The sequence below is a fragment of the Oryctolagus cuniculus genome, chromosome 5, assembly GCF_051225735.1.
Source record: "Oryctolagus cuniculus isolate XC-2025 breed Fujian yellow rabbit chromosome 5, ASM5122573v1, whole genome shotgun sequence".
In the NCBI taxonomy this organism is placed as follows: domain Eukaryota; kingdom Metazoa; phylum Chordata; class Mammalia; order Lagomorpha; family Leporidae; genus Oryctolagus; species Oryctolagus cuniculus.
In genome coordinates this window covers 134,332,201-134,357,974 of record NC_142871.1, presented here as the reverse complement: position 1 = coordinate 134,357,974, position 25,774 = coordinate 134,332,201, and the positions used below count along the sequence as shown (strand labels likewise).

General features: G+C 43.8%; 1 protein-coding gene across 14 annotated transcripts in view; it reads left to right on the top strand.

Annotated features, from left to right (window-relative positions):
- Positions 1 to 25,774, top strand: part of ANKS1A (ankyrin repeat and sterile alpha motif domain containing 1A) — a 210,256-nt gene that overhangs the window by 67,102 nt on the left and 117,380 nt on the right. For all 14 annotated transcript variants that reach the window (XR_016234649.1, XM_070074164.2, XM_070074163.2 and 11 more), the window contains exon 2: positions 25,311 to 25,391. Coding sequence is in view for 11 of the 14 variants with exons in the window: in XM_070074164.2 (XP_069930265.2) it covers positions 25,311 to 25,391 (81 nt within the window). In the remaining 3 variants the exon portion in view is untranslated. The remainder of the gene's footprint in view (positions 1 to 25,310; positions 25,392 to 25,774) is intronic.

The following is a 25,774-nucleotide window of genomic DNA, read 5'->3' as shown; positions in this document are numbered from 1 at the left end:
TAGCTCTGGCTTCACTTTTAGAAAGTGTTTATGTTGTAAAAGTGAAATTAATTCTGATACTTCTTAAAACAGCAAGGAAGACTTTATTCTAAATTATTGCAGTAGGGCTATTGCAGCAGGGGAAAGCAACCAGCTTAACTCCATATGCAGCAAGGGCAAGTGGGGATTTATGAGGAGACTTCAAAGAGATCATGGAAAAATGAAGTTAAAAGATGCGTTTATTTAGGCAGCAAAAAAATTGAAATCCATACATAGCTTTTTCATATTACACATTTTCCGTGAACTTTTTGAAGACTCCTTTTATAACCAAGGAGCCAGGTGAAGGGATTGATGGGTGGAAAATTACTTAAAAGAAGCATCAATTGGGGCCAGTGTTGTGGCGTAGTAGGTGAGGCTGCTGCCTCTGGGTGCTGGCATCCCATGTGGGTGCCGGTTTGAGACTGCTCCACTTCCAATCAGACTTTCTGTTGTGGCCTGGGAAGGGAGACCTGCATGGGAGACCCGGAAGAAGCTCTTGGCTCTCTGTCTCAGATCAGCGCGGCTCCGGCAATCATTTGGGGATTGAACCAGAAGGTGAAAGAGTCAGTCAGTCTCTCTCTCTCTCTCTCTCTCCCTCTCTCTCCTCTCTCCTCTCTTTCCTCCCTTTCCTCCCTCTCTCCCCTCTCTCCTCTCTCTCCCATCTCTGCCTCTCTATAACTTTTCCTTTCAAATAAATAAATAAATAAATAACTCTTTAAAAAAAAAGCATCAAGAATAGGGGGTTCTTGCTCAACTGATCTAACAGGATTCTTGCTGATGGCAGGCCAAAGACTTGAACATCAAAGGTAAGGGTTGAACATCTTGCTCAGATATCAAGGGTGGGGGAACTCTTCAACTTAGCAGGATTCTTGGTAAAACTGGACCGGTTGGCCAAAGACAGGTGGTCAGTGTGGGGCCAAGGTCAAGGCTCAGTTGAAAAAAGAAGACTCAGAGGAGCCTGACTAAACTTTGTTGAGAGTCTTTGTCAGAATGTGTTTTATTACAAAAATAATATATGCTTTTTGGTATGCAGCCTTCCATATGTTAGTATAAGCTTAGAAAAACACATCGCTTCTCGGCCTTTTGGCTAAGATCAAGTGTGTGTAGAAAAACACTGCTCTTACAGAAATGAGATCATTCTCTACATACTGTTATGCAGGTGCATTTTCCACTTCATTTATCTTAAGTTTTTTTTTTCTTTATGTCAGCAAACATACCTTGGTCTCATTCTTTAGCATGCCTTGCCTCACTTTAGATATTCTTTACACACACACACACACACACATAAACTGTACAATTTAAACTCTTTTTAATTTTTAAAATTATTTACTTATTTGAGAGATAAATAGAGTGCTTCTATCTGGTCAAAGCCAGGAGCCAGGAACTCAACCCAGGTGGGAGGAGCCCAATTACTTGACCTATCACTGCTGCCTTCCAGGGTCTACATTAGCAGCAGGCTGTGGTAAGGAGCTGGAGCTGGGTATCGAACCCAGATACTCCTGGGACATAGGTGTTTTAAGCACTGGGCTAAATGCTTGCTTCAGCTTTTACATTTCAAGTTATCTCCAATTTATATTTTTTTCACATACATTATTCCATTTATTTCATGAAACAACTCTCTGAGGGTGGAGATAGGGCAGGTAATAGCCCTATGTTACATACAGTTTAGACTGTTTACTAGGAATTTTGCATCTATTACGTGTCAGGTCTACAGTTCATACATGGCTCAGTTTCATGTGTGAAAAATTTAGATCTTTAACATTCAGCTTACATAATAACAGAGTACCATTTTTACCTGTGATGCTTGGAGGTACACATGGGAAATGTGTGGAGTATGGAGGATCTAGAATCTGATAATAAATTCATGTGAAGTGTTTGTTCCTTTTTTGTGTATTATTCATTTCTCCATTGAAAATTCTTGTCATTTAATTTTCTCACAGTAACAAAAGGATCATTTTAAATATTTAAGTTTAAATGAATTCAATCAGCTCATATCCTTCATTGTAATGTTGATGCTTTCAATTGTTAGGTAACAAAATTTGTCATCTAACTGGATTTCTGGAAATGTTAGTGGAAGTCTTTTTTTTTTTTTTAAAGTCCTTATATCTTAAACTTTTTTTTAAAGATCTATTCATTTATGTGAAAGTCAGAGTTACACAGAGAGAGGAGAGGCAGAGAGTGAGAGAGAGAGAGAGGGGGGAGGGGTCTTCCATCTGATGGCTTACTACCCAATTGGCTGCAATGGCTGGACGGAGCTGGGCCGATCTGAAGCCAGGAGCCAGGAGCATCCTCCAGGTCTCCCCCGCGGGTGCAGGGGCCCAGGGACTTGGGCCATCTTCGATTGTTTTCCAAGGCCATCAGCAGATAGCTGGATCAGAAGTGGAGCACCTGGTCTCAAACAGGCACCCATATGGGATGCCCGCGTTTCAGGCCAGAGTGTTAACCCACTGTGCCACAGCGCCGGCCCCAGTGGAAGTCTTTGAATTAACTACCTGTACTCATTTCCCTCTGGGATACTCTTTGTATCTAGAACACCTTACCTCTGTTTCTCAGTACTCTTTATTGGATTTCTGTGACCCTGAGCAAAGGAGCAAGGCAGAATGAATGAGGAGTGGGCAGTGAGAGGCAAGGTGGAAGTGAAATGGTACTGAGTGGGAGGGAGTTCATCTTACTCAGGAATGAAGAAAGCTATTTCTCAAGAAACTTTATAGCACAGAGGTTACGATTTTAGAGTTGGTGGTGGATATTTGGCACAGCAGTTAAGACACCCACATTCCACGTCAGTTCAAGTCCTAACTGTTCCTGATTCCAGCTCCCTGCTAATGCACACCATGGGAGGTAGTAGGGATGGCTCAAGTACCTGGGCGTCTGCCACCTATGGATTTGGCTTTTATCTGGCCTAACTCTGGCTGCTGCACACATTTTGAGTAAACCAGAGGATGGAAATCTTTTTCTATTTCTGTCTCTCTTCCTTTCAAATTAAAAAAGTGTGGAGTTCAGCTGTGTGTTACCTTTCCTAGCTCTGTGACCCTGTAAGTTATTCATTATTTGCCTACATACTTGTCAGTTTCCTAGGCTTTCCTTATAGGATTCTAAGAAGAAATAAATAGTGGATTATTTAATCCATTTGAAGTATACTTGGTTCATAGTAAGTAGTGATGCTGTTATTTCTAGGCCATTTAATACAAAACTTCAAGAAGAGGATCTCAAAGTCTGGATGGAATAAAGTGACCATATACTGTGCCTACAAGACTGTTAATAATTGTGCTGGGACAACAGATAATGAGCCACAATTTATAATTTCCTGGAAGTGGAGGCATCTGTGCCCCATGCATGTGGCTGATTAAGAATCTTTCCTTCTTCCTTCAGTCCACTTAAGACTTTGGACTTTGGTGAGCCAGGGAACAAATCATTGTTTAAAACCTGCAGCCAACAACAGACACTCACACACACTCCAAGTCACTGACGAAACTTTGCCTTTTCTTTCTAGCTAACATGTCTTAGAGTGATAGGAGTCTACGCGAATATTTAGTACAATTTGTGCAGTATTATTTACCCAAGAAATAACATAGAAAAGGGTATTTGCATTCTTAGAAGTAGTTTATATCATATAAAAGTTAATTTTACCATACATCTCTTTAACCAAACTCCCCTCTTTCCTTTAGGTGTAGATTTTTCTTACCTGTTGATCTCTCAGAGTGTGCCAGATGTTGTGAGAGTATAATGATTAGTAGAATGAATTTGAAAATTTTTTAAAGACTTTTTGTTTATTTATTTGAGAGGTAGAGTTACAGACAGTGAGAGGAAGAGACAGAGAGAATGGTCTTCCATCCACTGGTTCACTCCCCAAATGGCCGCAACGGCTGGAGCTGTGCCATTCCGAAGCCAGGAGCCAGGAGCTTCTTCCAATCTCCCACACGGGTGCAGGGACCCAAGGACTTGAGCCATTTTCTACTGCTTTCCCAGGACATAGCAGAGAGCTGGATTGGAAGAGGAGCAGCCGGGACTAGAACTGGCGCCCATATGGGATGCTGGTGCTGCAGGCGGAGGATTAACCTACTAAGCCACAGCACCAGCCCCTGAATTTGAAATTTGACCCAGAATAGCTTGTGGTCTGATGAAAAAGACAGTCAAATAATGGCAAATATGGAACTCTAAACTGAGATTGTTGTGAGGAAGGCAGCGTACATGGCCACTCTATGGATAGCTCATGAAGATCTCTGGCTGGCCTGGGAAGGTGAAGGAAGTTCCTGGAGTAGGAGAGCTCTGCTCAGCACTCAGCACTGAACAGGAGTTGAGGAGGCAAGATGAGCTGGGGTCTGGGGAAGAGTTGGGAGGGAGCATAGTCTTTTTTTTTCTTTTTTTTTTTTTTAAGATTTATTTATTTATTTTAAAGTCAGAGTTACATAGGGAAGGAAAGGTGGGGCAGGGGAGAGGAAGAGAGAGAGAGAGAGAGAGAGAGAAAGTCTTTGATCCACTGGTTCATTCCCCGGATGGCCGCAATGGCCAGAGCTGTGCTGATCTGAAGCCAGGAGCCAGGAGCAGCTTCTGGGTCTCCCAGTAGGTGCAGGGGCCCAAGGACTTGGGCCATCTTGTACTGCTTTCCCAAGTCATAGCAGAGAGCTGGGTTGGAAGTGGAGCAGCTGGGACTAGAACCGGCACCCATGTAGGATGCTGGCACTGCAGGCAGCTTTACCCGCTATGCCACAGTGCCGGCCCCGGGAGCATAGTCTTCTAGGAAAGAAAGGTCTGTGTGAGGAATATAGAAAACCATGACTTTCAGGCTGGCGCCACAGCTCAATAGGCTAATCCTCCGCCTGCGGCGCCAGCACCCCGGGTTCTAGTCCCAGTCGGGGCGCCGGATTCTGTCCCGATTGCTCCTCTTCCAGTCCAGCTCTCTGCTGTGGCCCGGGAGTACAACGGAGGATGGCCCAAGTGCTTGGGTCCTGCACCGGCTTGGGAGACCAGGAGAAGCACCTGGCTCCTGGCTTCGGATCAGCGCGGGGCAGGAAGACCTTTCTCTCTGTCTCTCTCTCTCACTGTCCACTCAGCCTGTCAAAATAAATAAATAAAAAATAAAAAAAAAATGACTTTCTTTAAAAAAAATCAAAGTGGCTTCAGGGTAATCACACTTTTTCTCCTGTTTTCATTTCCCTTGCACTCCCTCCCCCCCTTTTTTTCCTAATGGAATCCCCTGTCCAAGCCATCCTGTGTTCCCTTAGCGTTTGTACACTTCTCATTGCTGCATAGTGTTTCTGCTTCTGTGTTTCTGACTTCCTTTCAGGTAGGACTCAGTCTTTCTTTCTTTTTTTTTTTTTTTTTTTTTTTTTTGGCAGGCAGAATTAGAGAGAGAGAGAGAGAGAGAGACAGAAAGGTCTTCCTTTCCATTGGTTCACCCCCAAGATGGCCGCTACGGCTGGCGCACTGCGCCGATCCAAAACCAGGAACCAGGTGCTTCCTCCTGGTCTCCCATGCGGGTGCAGGGCCCAAGCACTTGGGCCATCCTCCACTGCCCTCCCGGGCCACAGCAGAGAGCTGGACTGGAAGAGGAGCAATTGGGACAGAATCCGGCGCCCCAACCAGGACTAGAACCCGGTGTGCTGGTGCCGCAGGCGGAGGATTAGCCAAGTGAGCCACGGTGCTGGCCAGGACTCAGTCTTAATCATCATAAGACACCTAGAATAATACAGTGACACCCCCCCCCTTTTCCCTTTCTCCACAATTTTAGGTACTGTGTGCTTGCTCCTTGGGAAGGTGGTACAAGACAGGTGCAGTGTCTAGTCATGAAGTGTGCAATGTGCTGATGTCCTTCTCAGCAAGTGAATATATTGAATGATTCACGCTTAGAATTTTGAATTCGAGAGACCATTTTCATGTGGTTTGGCAGTTCTCTGCCTTCTTTGCAGTTGTGAAACAGAAACAGTGAATGTTCCAGTGTTAGGAAGCCATTGTTGGTGCCAGTGCTATGGCACAGTAGGTTAATCCTCCGCCTGTGGCAGTGACTTCCTATTTGGGTACTGGTTCTAGTCCGGCTGCTCCTCTTCCAATCCAGCTTTCTACTATGGCCTGGGAAAGCAATAGAAGATAGCTCAAGCACTTGGGCCCCTGCACCCACATGGGAGACCTGGAAGAAGCTCCTGGCTTCCGATTGGCTCAGCTCCAGCCCTTGAGGTTATTTGAGGAGTCAGTCAGTGGATGGAAGACCCTTCTCTCTGTCTCTCCCTCACACTGCCTGTAACTCTACCTCTCAAATAAACAAAATCTTAAAAACTAACAAACAAGAAAACCCAAAAAACATTGTTGGCCAGCGCTGTGGCACAACAGGTTAAGCTGTGGCCTGCAGTGCCAGCATCCCATATTGGTGCTGATCCACTTCCAATCCAGCTCCTTGCTGTTCCATCTAGGAAAGCAGTGGAAGGTGGCCCAAAAATCTGAGCCCCTGCTACCCACTTGCGAGACCTGTAAGAAGTTTCTGTCTCCTGGCTTTGGCCTGGCCCAGCCCCGGTTGATGCAGCCATTTGGGAAGTGAACCAGCAGGTGGAAAATCTCTGTCCTTTTCTCTCTCTGTGACTCTGCCTTTCAAATCAATCAATCTCTCTCTCTCTCTCTCAAAAACCATTATCAAGGCAAATTGAATCAAATAATAGATAATGCACACACCACCCCCCCACCCCCCCAATAGCATAGCCCTTTCGAGAAATATGGCTTTTAAGATCCCAATTCATGGGACCAGCGCTGTGGAGCAGCGTGTTAAAAGCCCTGGCCTGAAACACCAGCATCCCATGTGGGTGCCATTTCTATTCCTGGCTGCTCCTCTTCTGATCCAGCTCTCTGCTATGGGATGGGAAAGCAGTAAAAGATGGCCCAAGTCCTTGGACTCCTGCACCCACGTGGGAGACCCAGAAGAAGCTCCTGGCTTCGGATTGGTGCAACTCCAGCTGTTGTGGCCATCTGGGGAGTGAACCAGCAGATGGAAAATCTCTCTGTCTCTACCTCTCTGTAACTCTGCCTTTCCAATAAATTTTTTTAAAAAAAGATCCAATTCATTTTGCAGCCCTCAAGAATACACCTTAATGCCTGCAGAGAACTGTAGTGGCTTTCACTTCGTGTGGTATACTCCTCAGGTTGTCATGTCCATGTGCATAATGAAAGGACAGCCTTACTCTGCCCGCCTCATGAGATGCCCACAGTCTGCCTTCCTATTCCAGGCCTGGAGAGGCAGGACTGCCTAACTTGCCTGCGATAGCAGTGGCTTAAAATAGCAGTCCTGAGAGCGCTCACATGAGGAGGTTTGGAAGAGTCTCTGCTTTCTGGGACCTGCAGATGTGAGGGTTCAGGTGGGGGTTGTATGTGTCCACACAGATTTCTGACTGGAAGAGCCCAGAACAGAATAGAAGGGCAACATTGCTTATAGCCTGTGTGTCTAGCCTGGAGAGAATTGTTTCTGGCAGGATGAGAGAGGGAAGAACTCCTTGCTGGCTTTGTGGAACAAGGAAGCTATCACCTTCCAGGCTTGTTGTGGGAACTGTGTCCCGTATGCAGTTAAAATGGGGCATTGCCTTTACTGCATGTATCTGTCTCTCATGAGGGAATAAGCCCTTCAAAGCCACTGCTTTTGAGGATGGCTCAAGTAGTTGAGTCCCTGCCACCCCCATGAGGAGACCCAAATTGAAGTCCAGGCTTCTGGCTTCAGCTGACCGAGCCTTGGCTGTTGTGGGTATTTAGGAAGTAAATCAGCAGGTAGGAGATCTCTCTCCCTCTGTCTCTATATCCCTCTGCGTTTCAAGTAAAGTGGAAAACAGTTTTTTTAAAATGTCATGGCTTTTTATCATATGCTTGAAACACAAAACATATGGCCATAACAACCCAAGGTTACTAGAATTACACTGAACATTTCTTGGTTGATAAGGGCTTCTCCTACTTGCCGTGTAGCAACAGAATCCTTTCTGTACCATTGTGGCCAGAAGGCCGTTTTTGCACGCCTAACTCCATCATTTGAAAAGCAGCTACTTGCAGCTCATGTGCTGCTGCTTGTGTTTCCTCTGTACTTCTGATTATTGTACTTAGGCTGTTCTTTCTTTCTTAGACCTCCTCTGTTATCTCTGTTGTAGAAGTGGAGGGTTTGGCTTTCTTACACTCTCTCGGTCCACTGCCTTCCAGTTTGTCCTTCAGATATATCACAATTTTTATTTACGTCAGGATTTCATGCTTACTTTTGTGTTATTATGATTGCTGGTATTACTCACCTGTGAGCCACAGATCACTAGATTGTGATCTTTTTTTTTTATGATTCATCAGTTGCTTCTGTTGGTTTTCTTTTTCACTTTTTAAAAATACATAAATTTATTTTTATTTTGAAGGGCAGAGAGAAGGGGTGGGTATCTTCCATCCGCTGGTTCACTCCCCAGATTCCTGAAACAGCTAGGGCTGGGTTAGACTGAAACCAGGAACTCAATCCAGGTCTCCCACGTGGGTGGCAGGGACCCAGATACTTGAGCCATCACCTGCTACTTCCCAGTGTGTGCACTGGTAGGAAGCTGGAGTCAGAAGTGGAGCTAGGACTTGGATCCAGACACTTTTATAAGAGATGTGGGTATCCCAAGTAACAACTTAACTGCTGGGCCAAAAGCCCACCCCTCTTGTGTATGTTCTGAATTTTTTCTGTCCTGCTCACTCTTACTTCCTAAATCACAACCGTGATCCTTAAATCCCTAAAACCTCTTTCCCAAATGCTAGGCAGGTCCATCGTTGGCTCTTGTCGGTTTCCTTTTCTCCTGCAGTCTGTCTGGTTCCCTGAATTCTGCAGCTACGGCCGGGACTGCGATTCTTGAGACACGCTGTATGGCTCAGTCCCTTTGCCCCATTTCCCGAGTGCCTATCTTCCTCCTTCTTGGTTTGCTCATTTATTTGGCAGAATACATTCTCCATTCACTTCCTAATAATATGGGTGTGGGAGGTAAAATTTGAGACTCTATGTGTCTAAAAATATCTCTATTCTCTTTTAAAACTTGACTGATAATTTGTCTGCTATAGAATTCTCTGTTAGAAATCATTTCACCTCAGAATTTTGAAAGCATTTCTCCTTTGTCTTATGATTTCTGGAGATGCTATTAAAATCCCAATACCATTTAGTTCTTTGTGAACTTTTTCCTCTATGGAACTGTGTTCTGCTTATCCTATATATTCTGAAATTTCAAAGTATATAGGTCTTATACTGAGTCCCAGTTTATTCTTTCAACTGGACATTCAAGGAAAATTTATTTCTCTGATAATTTTCTCCTTTTTTCCTGTCTCTTTTCTGTAACTGTTAGTCCTCCAATTTTCTTCTTATCGTTCCTGTTTCCCATCTCTGTCTTGACTCTGTTTCATGAATAATTTATTCAGCTTTATCTTTTGGTTATTTGTATTTTTATTTTCACTATTATTTTAATTTACAAAAGCTTTTCACCAGTTTGGTTTTTTTATCCTGTTTTTGTGTGGTGATAAGTTTTTATTTTTGAGATTTGTTTCTCTTTGTTTCTTCGAATCATTTTTTCATGTTTAAGGCTTTTCTCAAATGTCTCTGGGTTCTTGGACACCAAAAAGATGATTGGATACAGAGGTGGAAAGAACTTGTTAAGGATGGACTTTATTTTTTATTTTAAAGGTTTATTCACTTGAAAGAGTTACAGAGAGAGAGAGAGAGAGAAGCCCTCCATTCACTAGTTCACTCAGCAAATGGCTGCAGTGGCCTGGAGCTGGGCTGATTGGGAGCCAGGAGCTTCCTCCAGGTCCCCCAAATGGGTGCAGGAGCCCAAGGACTTGGACCATCTTCCACTACTTTCCTAGGCCACAGCAGAGAGCTGGATTGGAAGTGGAACAGCCACGACTCAACTGCCGCCCATATGGGACTGCAGGCAGTGGCTTCACCACTGCGCCACAATGCTGGCCCCAAGAATGGACCTGGTAGAAAGTAGTGTGATTAGGCAAGAATCCCATTTGGTTGGGAGGTCCCCAGAAGTCAGCCCCCTTGCTCTTCTCTGTTAAGTCCTTCTCCAGCAAAGATTGATTCTTCCTTCCTTCCATCCAGTCATTCATTTATAAGGCAGAGTTAGACAATTCCATCCACTGGTTCACTCTCCAAATGGCCACAACAGTCAGGCCTGGGTCAGGCCACAGGCAGGAACTTCTTCTGGGTCTCCCACACAGGGGCAGGGTCCCAAGGAGTTGGGCCATTTTCTGGACTTGAATCAGTGCCGATATGGGATGCTGGCTTTGCAGGTGGTGGCTTAACCTACTGCACCACAGCACTGGCCCTGAAAGAGTCTTTATTTGTCCTCTTTGGTGGTGGAGGTGGAGCTACCAGCATACTAGAAGTGAGGTGGACTCAGGTTGGGATCATGTCCTTCAAGATACAGACTTTCAGAGCCTGTCTTTTCAGTACAGTGCCTTGCTCTGCCTTCTGCTGCTCCAGTCCACAGGTCTAGAGCCACATTCTTTTGCCTGGGTAGGGGAGGAATAGTCTCCTGGTTGCCCTGGAGGTGACAGTAGAGCTGGTGACCCAACATGTCTTACCCAGGATTTGTATCAAGCCTTGACTTTCCACTCCTCCTCATCACTGGCCTCCACTGCCACCCAGGGCCTCCAATCCCTGCGCCTCTGCAGGGCTGGTGTGTGAGTTAGCATCCCCTTCCCTGGGTATAGGAATCCAACTCTGCTAATTTACCTGTCTCCATCTTTTAAAAAGATTGATATTTTATGTCCATTGTTACCTTCCCTTCTGTTCCTTTTGTACTTTTTGTTTGTCTTTACCCTGATTTTAATGTGTTTTAAGAGGGAGCAGAGATGAAAGTACAAGTTCAATGCTTCCAAGGTAACTGGGCTCCTTTGGCCCTGTTGTGTGGGGATTTTGTGATTGTTTTGTACCTGTAGGTGTTGTCTTTCTCCAAAGATAATGAGCTTTGCGGGTGGGGGTGGTTTCCTAAGCTGCTGTAGTTCTCCTTTTACTCTCAACCATTAAGTATGTAGAAATCATTTAAGTAAGGATGTGTCAAATTCATTTTAGTAAGATGGAGTCTTTTCTAAATTATACTGATTTGGGACAGTGTTTCATTGTATTGAAAGAACTTCCAGCCCTACATGAGGTTCAGAGAAAAATCTTTGAGAGGAAGACAGCAAGGGCCTTAGGCAGAAAAAGATTGATTAGACAAACTCCTATTTAGACTTCACGAATTAATGAAGAATTGATGAGAGATCAATACGTGGGAGTTAAAATTTGCTTTAATAATCTGAAACAAAACTCCCTCTCCATCATCCCTGTACTCCCCTACCTCAACCTCTACAGTGATCAAACCAGCCAACCCTGGTTTTCCTACTGAATTTACTCTCGCTATCCTCTGAATTGCCAAGATCACATACCTTCAAGTTCATTGCCTTTGCTTCCTCTGTATAGGGTCTGTGATCCAGAAGGCCTTTTCCTGATCTAATGCTCTGAGAGCCTTTGACCTCCTGAGAACTAGTGCCGGGAGATACCACAGAGCTACAAGTTGTTTTCTCTCAACATTCAGGGTCAAGGACCTGGGCAGACTGAAAGAAACATGCGCTAGTGGTCAAACATGGGGTTCTGCTTCATGTTTCATTTAATTAACTGGCTGATAATCAACAACTCACTTGAACTTCAATGTCCTTATCTGTAAAATGGAAAAAACAGTATCTATTTTCCTACTCCATAATATTGTTTTTAGGGTCAATTATAGATAACATGAATATGTAAACATTTGAACATTGTCATTTTAAACTATTTCTGATCTAGACCCTTGTATCCACCAGACATCTACATGTGGGAGCCAAAATTCTTTTCAGCCTTAACAAATATAAAACAAAACTGTTTCTCCCTGCCTCATGCTACTCACAATCACAAAACAAGATGATCCTGGTTTCCCTCCTGAATTTACTTCCGTTGTCCTCTGAATTGCACAGTTCATGCACTCCAGTGCCCTCCATCCTGAGTCCTATCTTTTCTACTGATTCCATCCTTGTTTTTCTCTGTTTCCCTTAACCACTGCATTCATTTGGGCCCTCATTTGGTGCCTGAATTGGTAACTTCCAACTTGGCTCCCTGAGTCTAATCACATACTTTTTCTAGTCCATCATTTACACAACTGCTTAACATAATTATTTTTTAAAAATATTTGAGAGGTGGAGAAGCAGAGATAGAGAAACAGCTCCCAACCATTAGTTTATTCCCTAAGTGTAGGAAGCCAGGAGCTCAACCAGATCTGCCGTCTGGGTTGCAGGAACCAACTACTGGAGACATCAGTGCTGCTTCTCGGGGTCCACAATATCAGGGAGCTAGCATCAGGAGCTAGAGCTGGACATTGAACCCAGCACTCCAGTGTGGGCACAGACCTCCTAACTGGTACCTTAACCGCTAAGCCAAACCCTAGCCCTGTGATTTTTTTTTTTTTTTTAATTCTGAAAGATATCAGCCTGTTGGAACAGTTAGGTGAATAACAAATTGACCATCTGAGTGTGGCCACCCCCAGCTGTCAATAGAAAAATTTTTCTTTTTTAAAAAATGAGTATTTCTTTTTTAAATATATTTATTTGAAAAGCAGAGTGACAGAGGGAGGGAGAGAGGGAAGGAAGGAGAGAGAGATGGAAGATGAGATAGAGGGTGACAGACACATAGGCGTCTTCCATCTGCTCATTCACTTCCTGAATGGCTGCTGTGGCCGGGGCTGGGCTAGGCTGAAGCCGGGAGCCTGGAACTTCACTCCAGGTCTCTCACATGGGTGGCAAGGGCTTGGACCATCATCCACTGCTTTCCCAGGCACAGTAAAAAACTACATGGGAAACAGGGCAGCTGAGACACAAACAGGCACTTCGAGACAGGATGCCAGCATCATAGGTGGTGGCTTACTCTACTGTGCCACACCACTGTCCTCAACAGGAGGATTTTTCTAAACACACATTTGGTCATTCCTTGCTTGAAACTTCAGTGGCGTGCTGGACCCCTCCTGGTCTGCCCGTGTGCCTCTTTACCTTGGAGTCACTGTTCTCTCACTTGACGTGCTAGCTGCTCACAGTGACCTGCGGTTGTTCTGCTCTGCCAAGACCACGTGGAGGACCTGGAACCCAGGTGTTGCTTTGTTTCTTCTGCCTGGATGATTCCTCCAAAGCTTTGAAGACTAAGTTGGAGGATCTCCTCTTTTGTGGAGCCTCACTATTCCCACTTCCCTGTAAGCCACTTTGTGCACTTCCTCTTCAGAATGTTGCACACTGGGCAGTACTGTCATTTGTTTACTTGGTCTGCCTTCCCTACTTTACTCGAAGGCAGGGATGACCCAGCTCCCTGGCATAAACATGTGTTGAACTGAATTGGCCAGTTGAGATGCTGTTACTTGTCTGTGCAAAGTAAGCTGTGAAGCAGCTGGACAACCACGTGAAGCATGTTTACTGCCAGCTAAGAGCCACTCTAGGGTATCATTCAGTCCAGAAATGTGATCCCACAGAGTGGTCACATGGAAATGGTCTGGGCACTTTGGTTCCTACTTAAGGTTCTTCTGTCTCTGTTCTGTGTGCACATGTCTCACAACTTTCGCATATGTCCCAGCAAGAGATTGTCAATGGTTTTGTTGTTATTTTCAAGGCAGAGAGAAAGATATAGCTAGCTAGCTAGATATATCTTTTACCATCTGGCTCACTCCCCAAATACATTCCAACAGCCAGATATAAACCAGGCTGATGGCCAGGAGCCTGGAACTCAAACTGGATCATGCACATGGAGACTTACTGCCTTATCATGGTTTAGACTTTAGCATCTGTACCCCCTTTTGAAAGTGAGTCTTCCCCTTTTCCCTCAGATGAGGTCACGTTTCGGGTGGTATGGCCGTAGACTTCCCTCTTTTCCTTTAGCTTGTGTCTTCCTCTGTGCTCAGCCTCTGGCATTTAGCAATAATAAATGTCCTTGCGGTGCCAGCACACCGGATTCTAGTCCCGGTCAGGGCACCGGATTCTGTCCCGGTTGCCCCTCTTCCAGGCCAGCTCTCTGCTGTGGCCAGGGAGTGCAGTGGAGGATGGCCCAAGTCCTTGGGCCCTGCACCCCATGGGAGACCAGGATGAGTGCCTGGCTCCTGCCATCGGATCAGCGCAGTGCGCCGGCCGCAGCGCGCTGGCCGCAGCGGCCATTGGAGGGTGAACCAACGTCAAAGGACGGAAGACCTTTCTCTCTGTTTCTCTCTCTCACTGTCCACTCTGCCTGTCAAAAATAAATAAATAAATAAATAAATAATGTCAGGTGGGTGCTTATTGAGTGGACCCTGCCTCACTGTCCTTTGTGATCCCTGCTCCTCCCTGGCTTTCTTGCCACATGTCAAACATTTTCCTTTTCAGGGGTTCTGCTTTCAGTGCTGTCTCCCTCAACGCTACCTTGCTCATTCCTTCACTTTATCTCAGATCTCTTCTCAAAGGTCATCTTCTGAGGTCATCCCTGGTTACCTTATCTAAGACACCACCACCATTGTCCATCCTTTGCTGCTCTTTACTCCTTACGACTATCTAGAATCGTGCTCTCTGTTTATTTACATGTGCCGTCCCCCTCCCTCTTAAATTCATGCTCTATGAGGGCAAGAACTTGGTTTTTTTCCATTCTGTGTCTCTAGCCCCTTGAATAGTGCTTGACACATAGAGCACACACTTCACATGCCTGATGAATACGAGAGGACTTCAAAAAGTTTGTGAAAAATGAAATTTAAAAGTTCATTTTGAGAGAAAGGCCCACCTGAGTCCTAGATGACGGTGTTCCAGGGTTGACTGTGGCCAAAGAAATCCTAAAACCAGGCATCAATTTCATTTTCTTTGAGACATGCTTTAGATTTTACTTTTCTGGAAAGATGTTCTACTACCCTAAAAATTAAATGTATTTTAGAACAGACTTATGGCCAGTGGAGTAGAGTCTACATAGAATTATGCTTTGGGGTGTTCTGGGAAAACTTTTGACTTGTTGGCTGTACTGTTCCGGATGATTGTATAGCTCATTGTGCTTTTGAATAAATTGGCTGTGTTGTTATGTATTCTGAACCATTAATGGAGTCTACAATTCAAAAATTAGATATTGTCTTTGTAGAAAATCTTAGTTGACATTTTCATGGTATCCACAGGTGCCAGCAAGTCATGTTTGGTTAGAGGGTGATAATTGCAGAATTCTACAGATTCCAGGGACTGTGGAATATGGAAATGCCCAGTCCTGTCCTGTTGAGGTGGATTCGTTCTGAGAGGAGGAGTGTGGAGGGGGCAAGAGGTGTGGAGTCACCACACAGACCCAAGGTGTGCAGCCTGCAGATTCATTTGTTTCAGTTGGTATAGCAGCTTAACTAGCCAAGGCAGCCAGTCTGGTCAAGGGGCAGTCTATGCCCTAACCAATCACAGCCTGTTACCAGGCAGTTTCCGAAGCCATGCAATCACAGCCTGTTGCCAGGCAGGCTCCATTGCCAGTGGCCATCTTGGCATGGCCTTCTCATTCCACATTTCCCCCTTTTTGCTTATTTTTGAGCAATGGGAGGCATGACTCTTGGCCATACCATTGTTGACCCCATTTCCATGTGGTCTCTATGCGGCTGTGCCTGTTTTAGGTTGTCCCCCAGGGGATCTTACCCTTCGTTGACTAACCAGCGTCAAAACAGGAGACCACAGGAGTGCTTGCTCAGATTTGGGTAGGAATGAGGAACAATGGTAATCAGGAGTGGCGTGACCGCACACAGGCTGTGGACCATTTGAGTGGCTAACCAGAGCTAGTGGGGTATAAAACAGTAGCGGATGTGGCTATGGGCAGTTCATCAGGGCAGGATGATAGGGCAGCAGCGTGACAATCGGTAGCAGGTGTGTCCGCTAACAAGGTGGACTCTCAGTCTTGTTCAGCTGGTTCTGGTTGACTGTCAGTTGCAAGCTTGATGTTTCTGGCTGGTACCCAAATAGGCTGTCCCGCATTCTCTGAAAAGACACAAGCATATCCTCGGCCCTTGGTTAGCAGAGGGTGTGGTCCCTTTCATTCTCCTGTCAGAGGATCTTTACACCTAACCATAGGGGCTGGGGTCTGGGATGGAAAGGGTCCCCAGTGTTTTGATTCCCTTGGGAATCAAAAGTAAGAAAATTGATAGTGAAAAGGACCTCAGTCAAAGCAAGCTGTGGGTCTGGGGGCATATGATTGTTTTTCTGTCTTAGTAAGAGATCTTTAATTGTCCTGTGAGTTCTTTCAATGATTGCCTATCCTTGTGGGTTGTATGGGATACCTGTGGCATACTGTATGTTCCAGGACCTCAGGAAGGAATTAAATTCCTGTGATGTATACGCTGGCCCATTATCAGTCTTATGGTTCAGGGGACACTGAGGACCAGCATGGCTGACTTAACTGCCTTTATCACATTACTAGCCTTTTCTCCGAATTGGGCTGTTGCAAATAGGGCTTTGAATAAGTATCTACCACCACATGGATAAACTTAAGTGAACTTTTTAAAGATCCCTCAAGCGACCTCATTCAGCTCTTGCCTCACCAGAGTGGACTATGTTTGTATGAACTTCTTATTCCTTGATACCTCCAAATCCAGCACAGTACCTGCCGTGTGTAAAGGTGCAGTCAGCTTTTAAAGGGATGGCCTTTGAGGTAGAATTAGTCACAAGTTCTCATCAGTCTTGTTTGTTCTTGCTCTCGGCAAGGCTTGCTGTGCTTCAGCATCATGTTGAAGCGGTTGAGCTGTTTGACACATCACAGGCCTCCCAGTGCTAATGCTAGTAACCTGGCTCAAGTTTCCATGAACTGTTTAAGTCCTGGGGAGCCTATCCAGGTTTTACAGATGCAGAGACTGGTTTGGAGGATGAAGTGGGCTGTCCAAGGTCACACAACTGACAAGTGACAGAGACAAGTTTTGGAGTTGGGTCTGCTAACCGCAGAGGCCACGCTGTTGATCTAGGTTCTGTAGTTTCATCACACAGGATTGCTGTGACTGCTCTAAGACCCATAAAAATTATTCTGAGGCTTTGAGCTGCAGGCCAGGGTAGCTATTGCATTTCTGCACAATCTATACAAGTTGAACTTTGTCCATGAATCTTCTGAACTGTGTTTTACTTTTTTCCCCCTTGGTATTCTTGGTGCATTGTATTCAGCTTTTGTTTGCTGGTGAGAATCCTTTGATACTTACTGTTTTAGAAAATCCTATTAGGACAGCTGCGATAGGGAGGAAAACCTAGATTGTAAATAGCTCTTCTTGTGCTGCCAAAAAGGAAGAAACTTGGGTGGAGGTGGATGTTGCTGCCATCCTGTCTGACGCTAAAATTCCAAACAGGGAGATTGTATTTTCATTTAGGTTTTGTGTAATGTGTTCCCCAGTCCCTAAAATTTCTGTATTGTCTCTTGGAGGAGATGCTAGTTAGAGAAAAGGTAGAAGAGGAAAGATTGGAAGTGTTGCAGCTTTCTGCAGAAAAGTCCCCATCTCCCTTATCTTTTCTAATTGTTTTGAGGGAGTGTTATTGCTGGCATAGTCTGTCTAGACTTAATGATCTGTACACCAGAATCATGGAGGTAAAAGAACATTTTGGAGAGTTTGCTCAATTTTGCTTTTTCGTTAAAATAAAGTGCAGTTGAAATCTTAGTTTCAAGGTTACACTGGGATCTGGGTTGAGATGGCTGAAGTCCTGATGGAGTACTCAGTTGGTTGCCGATAGGCCTGTGTGCTCAACTGCTTTACCTGATGTGGATATTTCCTCTTTCTTAGCTCCTGTTGGTTATTCCAGTCATTTTGGTATTGAATTAGCCTTCTCTTACTGCATATTAGCTTCATGTTGTCTTTATCATTAGATCATAAAGTCCTTGATTGGTCAACTACCAAGAGCTCCTTAAATGAAACTTTTTGTCTACTACTGACTTGGTTTGTGATTTAAGGCAAATAATTTGGATTCCCAGTGTAATTTACTTTATAATAGAATGATAATCTTTTGTCTTTTGTAGCAATTTGAAAACTAGTATAAAAGCAACTTTGTAGATTTTCTAGGTATATTTCACTTTCCATCATGCTGATCGATCCATTTTTAGGCATAATTATATAATTTTTGGTTAAAACAATGAGGTCATTCTACAAGTGTGACAAGGTATAATTGCTTTAGCTCCTTGTTTGGAAAAAGCTGTAGGAATCCGGTCTCACTGGAGGATGATATACCATCTTGTCTTCACCACCTTTAGCTGACAATGAACAGATAACATAGATACCAAAACACACTTGTATCACTTTTTTTATTTTTATGACAAAATGTATTTTATTTGTGTACATAATGATGTTTTAAAATACATATACACTGTGGAATGGCTAAATGGAGCTAACATATGCATTAACCCACATCAACAAATTGTTATTAACTGGTCACCACGTTATAGGGGAGATGGGTTGAATCTTCCTCCTTCTTATTGAGATTTTGTGTACTTTGACAGACATCTTCCCTCTCCCACCCCAGCCCTCATATTCATCATTCTAGTCTCTTCTGTGAGTTTAGCTTTCTGACTTTCCACATACTAAGTAAGATTATGTGGTATTTGTGTCTGGTATATTATCCTCCAGGTTCATGTTTGTAGTTGCAAATGACTGAGTTTTCTTCTTTTTAAAAGCTTTACAGAACTCCATTGTGTATATATACCACATTTTCTTTATCCACTCATCCTTTGAGAGACATTTGGGTTGGTTCAGATTTTGGTTATTGTAAATACTTAAGTGACTGTAGGAGTACAGGTATCTCTTCAACATACTGATATTATTTCTATTAGTGGTATTTCTGGATCATGTGGTAACAGATAGAGCTACCACCCACTAGTTTGCTCAGAAGATGTCTATAACAGGGCCTGCTAGGCCAAAACCAGAAACCAGGAACTCAATCTGGGTCTCTTACTGCCAGTTACTTGAGCTATCACATTGCTCAACTGCATTTGGCAAGTCTGCATTGGCAGGAAGCAGGAACCAGGAATCCAACCCAGCCACTCTGATGTGGGATGTGATCATTTTAACCACTAGGTCAAACACCGTTCCAATTTTTAATTTTTTGAGGAATTTTCATAATTTTTTTTAGAGAGACAGAGGTTGTCCATCCACTGCTTCACTCCCTAAATGGCCTCAGTGGGCCTGGTCCAGGCCAAAACAAGGAGCATGGAATTTGAATTGGGTCTCCCATGTGGGTGGCAGGGGCCCAAGCATTTGGGCCATCTTCTAATGCTTTCCCAGGTGCTTTAGCAGGGAGTTGGATTGGATGCAGAGCAGTTGGCCATTGAACTGGCACTCATAAGGTGACATCATAGACAACAGCTTGAACTGCTGCGCCATAACACCAGCTTCTCTCCATGTTGTTTTCCACTATGGACATACTAATTTACATTCTCACTAACAGTATACAAGTGTTCTCTTTTCTCCACATCCTAATACTTATCTTTTGTCTTTTTGATAATAGCCATTCTGACAAGTGTAAAATGGTATCTCACCATGGTTTTAATTTGTATTTCCCTGATAATGATGTTGAATATTTTTCTTATACACCTGTTGACCGTTTGTATGTCTTCTTTTGAGAAATGTCTTTTCAGGTCCTTTGCCAGTTTTTAAGTTGGGTTGTTTTCTTGCTGTTGAGTTTGAATTTTTTATGTATTTTAGATACCTGCCCTTTGTCAGATGTATGGATTTCAAATATTTTGTCCTATTCCATAGGTTTTTTTCTTCACTCTGTTGATTGTTTCCTCTGCTGCATAGAATCACAATTTTCGTAAAAGTTTATCTTATTTTTAAAATTGTATATTTGATATAGATACACATACATACATATGTATACATATATACATACAGAGAGAGCTCCCATCTGCTGATTTATTCCCACAGTGCCCAGTACTGGGCCAGACCAAATCCTGGAGCCAGGAACTCAATACAGGTCTCCCAGAACGGCTGGCAGGGACTTAAGTAGTTGAGTCATTATCCACTGTCTCCCAAGGTGTGTATTAGCAGGAAGCTGAAATTGAAAGTGGAGCTGGAACTGAAACCCAGGGATTCTGATATGAGATGTGAATGTCCCAGCCAGCAGTTCAGCCTCTAGGCCCAATGCCCATCCTATCTTAATATTTTAAAGATATTATTTACATGCTTATTAAAGTGGCCTGTCATCTGTACACAACATTTATTCTTGATATTTTATGTATTTTTGTCTTTCCTCTGTGCATATTCTTCCTTTCTTTCCTTTGAAAATTATTATTTTTTTAAAAGATTTTATTTGACAGAGAGACAGAGAGGCAGAGAGAGAAAGAGGTCTTCCATCCACTGATTCACTCCCTAATTGGCCACAATGGCCAGAACTATGCCAACCTAAAGCCAGGAGCCAAGCTTCCCACATGGGTGCAGGGGCCCAAGGACTTGGGCTATCTTCTGCTGCTTTCCCAGGCCATAGCAGAGAGCTGGATCAGAAGTGGAGCAACTGGGACTCGAACCAGCACCCATATGGTATGCCGGAACTGCAGGCGACGGCTTTACCTGCTACGCCACAGCACTGGCCCCAACTTTTGAAAATTATTTAAAAATTGTCACATAAATGCAGTCTTATTGTTTGTTTTTTTGTCTTTTTTTTTTTTTTTAATGTGGTAAGATTCAGAACCAAACAAGAGTCTCTCTTCACCATTCCGCAGTACCCCAATGTACGTACTTCCTTCCCCAGAAGTAACAGCTGTCAGTATTTGGCAAGTGCTGCTCCAGCCTCTGTTCATTTATAGGGTTGTGTGTATATGTATACTTATAAAAAGGGACTCGTATTCTGTGTTTTATAAAAAGTCTCCTATTTTTCACTTACCCATGGCACACAGTATATCATGCGAAATCTCTCCAAATTAGGACATACAGGTCCAATTTGTTTTTCTGTCATTTTTAATGGTTTTGTAGTGTTTTTTTGGATTGCTTAGTATTTATCTATTTGCCTATTGATAGGCTTTAAGTGTTTTTTTTTTTTTTAAGATTTATTTTATTTATTTGAAAGACAGAGAGAGAGGTAGAGACAGAGAGAGAGGTCTTCCATCGCCGGTTCACTCCCCAGATGGCTGTAATGGCTGGAGCTGCGCCAATCCAAAGTCAGGAGCTTCTTCTGGGTCTCCCATGTGGGTGCAGGGGCCCAAGCACTTGTGGCATCCTCCACTGCTATTTCAGGCCATAGCAGAGAGCTGGATGGGAAGAGGAGCAGCCAGGACTAGAACTGGTGCCCATATGGGATGCCAGTGCTTCAGGCCAGGGTGTTAAACTGCTGTGCCTCAGTGCCAGCCCCAGACTTTAAGTTTTTAGAGTGAAGTAGTCCAATATAGGCATGTGTCTTTGTGCACATGTGCAAGTGTTTTTGTTGGATAGTTGCCTGAGAGTGGAATTGCTGGCTCAAAGTGAATGCTATTTTTGGTTTTGGTAGATTCTACCAAATTGTTTTCCCAAAGGAATTCACCAGTTTAAACTCATACCAGTGATGTTTAAGTGTTCTTATTTCCCTGATATTTACAAATACTTGATAATGTCAATATTAACACTTTTGTCAATCTGATAGGTGAAAAATGGTATATGATTGTTTTAATCTGTATACTTCAAGATTGTGTCTTCGTAGATTTGATCTCATCTTCTTTTAGGAATTCCTCAATATTACCAGTTACTTAATGACATCTTTTAAAATATTCTTGGGCTGAATCTGTTTATCTATCTATCTGGCTAAATGACTCTATGGACCCATTAGTATAGGGTGGGGTATCTTTTCTCTCACTTCAGAGAACTTAAGGCAGGAGATGGATTAAACTTGTACGCTCAGTCTGCTATCTGATAAGTTTCTCTCATAGATTCTTCTGGAGCTACAACTATACAGTATGTATAATTTAGCTTTTTTATTTTAACATTATAATCTTCTGTCTTACTACATAGCAGGTTTTTTTTTTAAGATTTATTTATTTATTTTTAAGAGTTACACAGGGAGGGAGTGAGGGAGGGATAGAGAGAAAGAGAGAGGGAGGGAGGAAGGGAGGGAAGGGGTCTTCTATCGCTGGTTCACTCCCCAATTGGCTGCAATGGCCGGAGCTGCACTGATCTGAAGCCAGGAGCCAGGAGCTTCTTCCAGGTCTCCCAAGCAGGTGCAAGGGCCCAAGGACTTGGGCCATCTTCTGCTGCTTTCCCAGGCCATAGCAGAGAGCTGGATCGGAAGTGGAGCAGCCAGGACTGGAACTGGTGCCCATATGGGATGGTGGCACTACGGGTGGCAGCTTTACCCACAACACCACAGCTCCGACCCCAGCATAACAGTTTGATTGTCATATGATAGTCTCTGTATCTATACTGCATTTATCAAAATAATTTCTGTAATGATGACTATTTCTAAATGTCATTGTTATAAAGCTACTTTCAATATCTGATCATGACTCAAAACTTAGATGGTTTTACTGGCAATACTTTGTAATTTTAATGCTCTATGTCAGTGATTCCTGAATACAGAAATGAGTAGAAAGCTGCTCACCTGATCTGTGGTCCAGATGTGACATTGATTCCATCCAATAGCGTTAGCTTAAAAAACAAAACCTTTGGACCTACTTCACTTAATGAATATAGATATGACAATCCCAAGTAAGTAGAATTTCAACTAGATACTCTGTTTTTTGAAAAGATTTATTTATTTATTTGAAAATCAGAGTTAGAGAGAGAGAGAGAACGAGTGAGCGATCTTCTATCCAATGGAATGGGAATTGCTGCAATGGCCGGAGTTGCGCTGATCTGAAGCCAGGAGCCAAGAGCTTCTTCTGGGTCTCCCACATGGGTGCAGGGACCCAAGGACTTGGGCCATCTTCTACTGCTTTCCCAGGCCACAGCAGAGAGCTGGATCGGAAGTGGAGCATCCAGGTCTCAAACTGGCGGCCATATGGGGTGCCAGCACTTCAGGACAGGGTGTTAACCTGCTGTGCCATAGCGCCGGCCCTGACACTCTTTAAAAAAAAAAAAAAAAAAAACTTATTTGAAAGTCAGAGTTACAGAGAGAGAAAGAGATCTTCCATCCATTGATTCACTCCCCAAATGGCTGCAACAGCCAGGGATGGTCCAGGACAAAGGCAGGCGCTTCATCCAGCTCTCCTACATGGGTGCATTGGCCCAAGCACTTGGGCCATCTTCTGCTACTTTCCCAGGCACATTAGCAGGGAGCTGGATTGGAAGTGGAACAGCTGGGACATAAACTGGCACCCATATGGGACGCTAGTGTCACAGATGGTGGCTTAATCTGCTGTGACATAATGCCGGCCCCTCAAGTAGATACTCTTAAGCAGAATTCATGAACAAGGACATCATGAATAATGAGCAGATAAGTTTTATTGAAAAAAGGAAATTGAAATAAAGGCTAAAAAAATTGCTCAATGAAAAGTAACCTGTATACATGTTTAAGTCATTAAATGTGAAAAACTGTGATTATCTCTGTAGATATATAAAATGCATACAAATTAAAACAACTAACAACGCTGTAGAAAATAAAATAAAATAAAATAGAAAATAGAATACTTCCTTTTGTTTTGCAGTGTCTCCCTCAAACCATTAGAGGCCTTACTAGAAGTAGGGACAAACAAGCTTGACCTCTGCTACTTTTTTATTTTATTATTTATTTATTTATTTATTTGAGAGAGAGAAGGAGAGCTCCCATGCTGGTTCACTCTCCCAATACCCATAGCACCCTATGCTGGGCTCAGGCTGAAATTGGGAACCAGAAGCTCTTTCTGGGGCTCCTGTTGGGGTGGCAGGGACCCAACTACTTGAGCCATCAACCTGCTACCACCCAGAGTGTGCATTAGTAGCACCCTTATATAAAATGTCTTAATATGTTCATATAATGTATGCACTTTCCCCATATGCTTTAAAACACCCCTAGATTACTTAAAATACTTAATGCAATGTAAATGACATGTGAACAGTTTTTTTTTTTTTAATTTTTTTTTTTGATAGGCAGAGTTAAGAGAGAGAGAGAGAGAGACAGAGAGAAAGGTCTTCCTTTTTCTGTTGGTACCCCCCACCCCAAGTGGCTGCTACAGCCTGCACGCTGCGCTGATCCGAAGCCAGGAGCCAGGTGCTTCTCCTGGTCTCCCATGCAGGTACAGGGCCCAAGGACCTGGGCCATCCTCCACTGCCATCTGCCACAGCAGAGAGCTGGACTGGAAGAGGAGGGACCAGGACAGAATCCAGCGCTCCAACCGGGACTAGAATCCGGGGTGCCGGCGCCGCAGACGGAGGATTAGCCTATTAAGCTGCGGCGCTGGCCAAAGTTGTTATATATGTTGTTTAGAGAATGGTGACAAGAAGAAACAGTCTGCACATGTTCCGTATAGACATATTTTGTTCCTGAGTATTTTTGATTTACAGTTGGTTGAATCATGAATATGGAGGGCCGAGGATTTGCAAAGAAAGGACAAAACGTCTATTGTGTCTTAATACGTGTATCCTCATGTGTGTTTTTTTTTTCTTTCTTTTTTTGACAGGCAGAGTTAGACAGTGAGAGAAAGAGAGACAGAAAAGTTTTCCTTCTGTTGGTTCACCCCTCATATGGTTGCCACAGCCAGCGCGCTGCGCCAATCCGAAGCCAGGAGCCGAGCGCCTCCTCCTGGTCTCCCATGCGGGTGCAGGGCCCAAGCACTTGGGCCATCCTCCACTGCCTTCCCGGGCCACAACAGAGAGCTGGACCGGAAGAGGAGCAATCAGGACAGAACCTGGTGCCCCAACCAGGACTAGAACCTGGGGTACCAGTGCCACAGGCGGAGGATTAGCCCAGTGAGCCGCGGCTCTGGCCCTCATGATCTTGATCCTTGCTGCTGGAATCATCGTGATTATTTGGTCTGTGTTGAGGTCCTCTCTGATGCGTTCAGTCACCAGCACAGGGGTCAGCATACCTGTGACGACTACGTGGTATGCTCCCATGATATCGTTGATGTCCTTTCAATGAGCTGTTTTTGCAAACCTGGCATCAGTCTCAGACTGAATGAATAATGAAGTTACAGATGAGGAAAAAGGTGTAGAAGAACAAGCTTTTTATTGATGCTGCTGCTGTTTTGACACGACTCCTTGTTCAACAAACCTTTGTGTACCCTCACTGCCGTGTGTTTTTGTAGTGTATAGCTTCTGGCCTTTATCGGGAGTAATTTCTAAGTACCCAGTTTAATAAACACCACACAGAAATATTTTCTAAGTACTAGCTGTTTCTAGCTTTGGTTTGTGGCTGCAGTCTGTGAACTCTGTCTCTCTTTTTTTTTCCCCTGATAGCATGTGGAGAGGGCCAAATGTGAACTGTGTTGACAGCACTGGCTATACACCCTTGCACCATGCCGCTTTGAATGGCCACAAGTAAGTATTAACCCAGCCCCTCAGGTTGTCTTCTTCATTTTTATAAAGCAATGAACTGAGGAAAAGAGAAAAAGCATTCTAAATTCAATCCATGCAGAATTCCCAAGTCTCTCTATAGGATATAATTTAAACATCCTCCCCAACCATACCCCACCCTCTAAAAGACCTTTGGCCAAAGGTTAAGTTTTATCTTTTCTTCTACTTGTTCTTTTCTCCTCTGGAATGTTCCAGTGCCACATAATGATATAAATATGAAGATCACATTTGGGACAACCAAATCATAAAGAGGCTGGAATCTATTAGGTAACTAACCTCTTAATAAGATGAAAATAGTTTGAGTGGTCAAGAGAAACTTGTCTTCTATTAAAGTAGCTATTGATTTA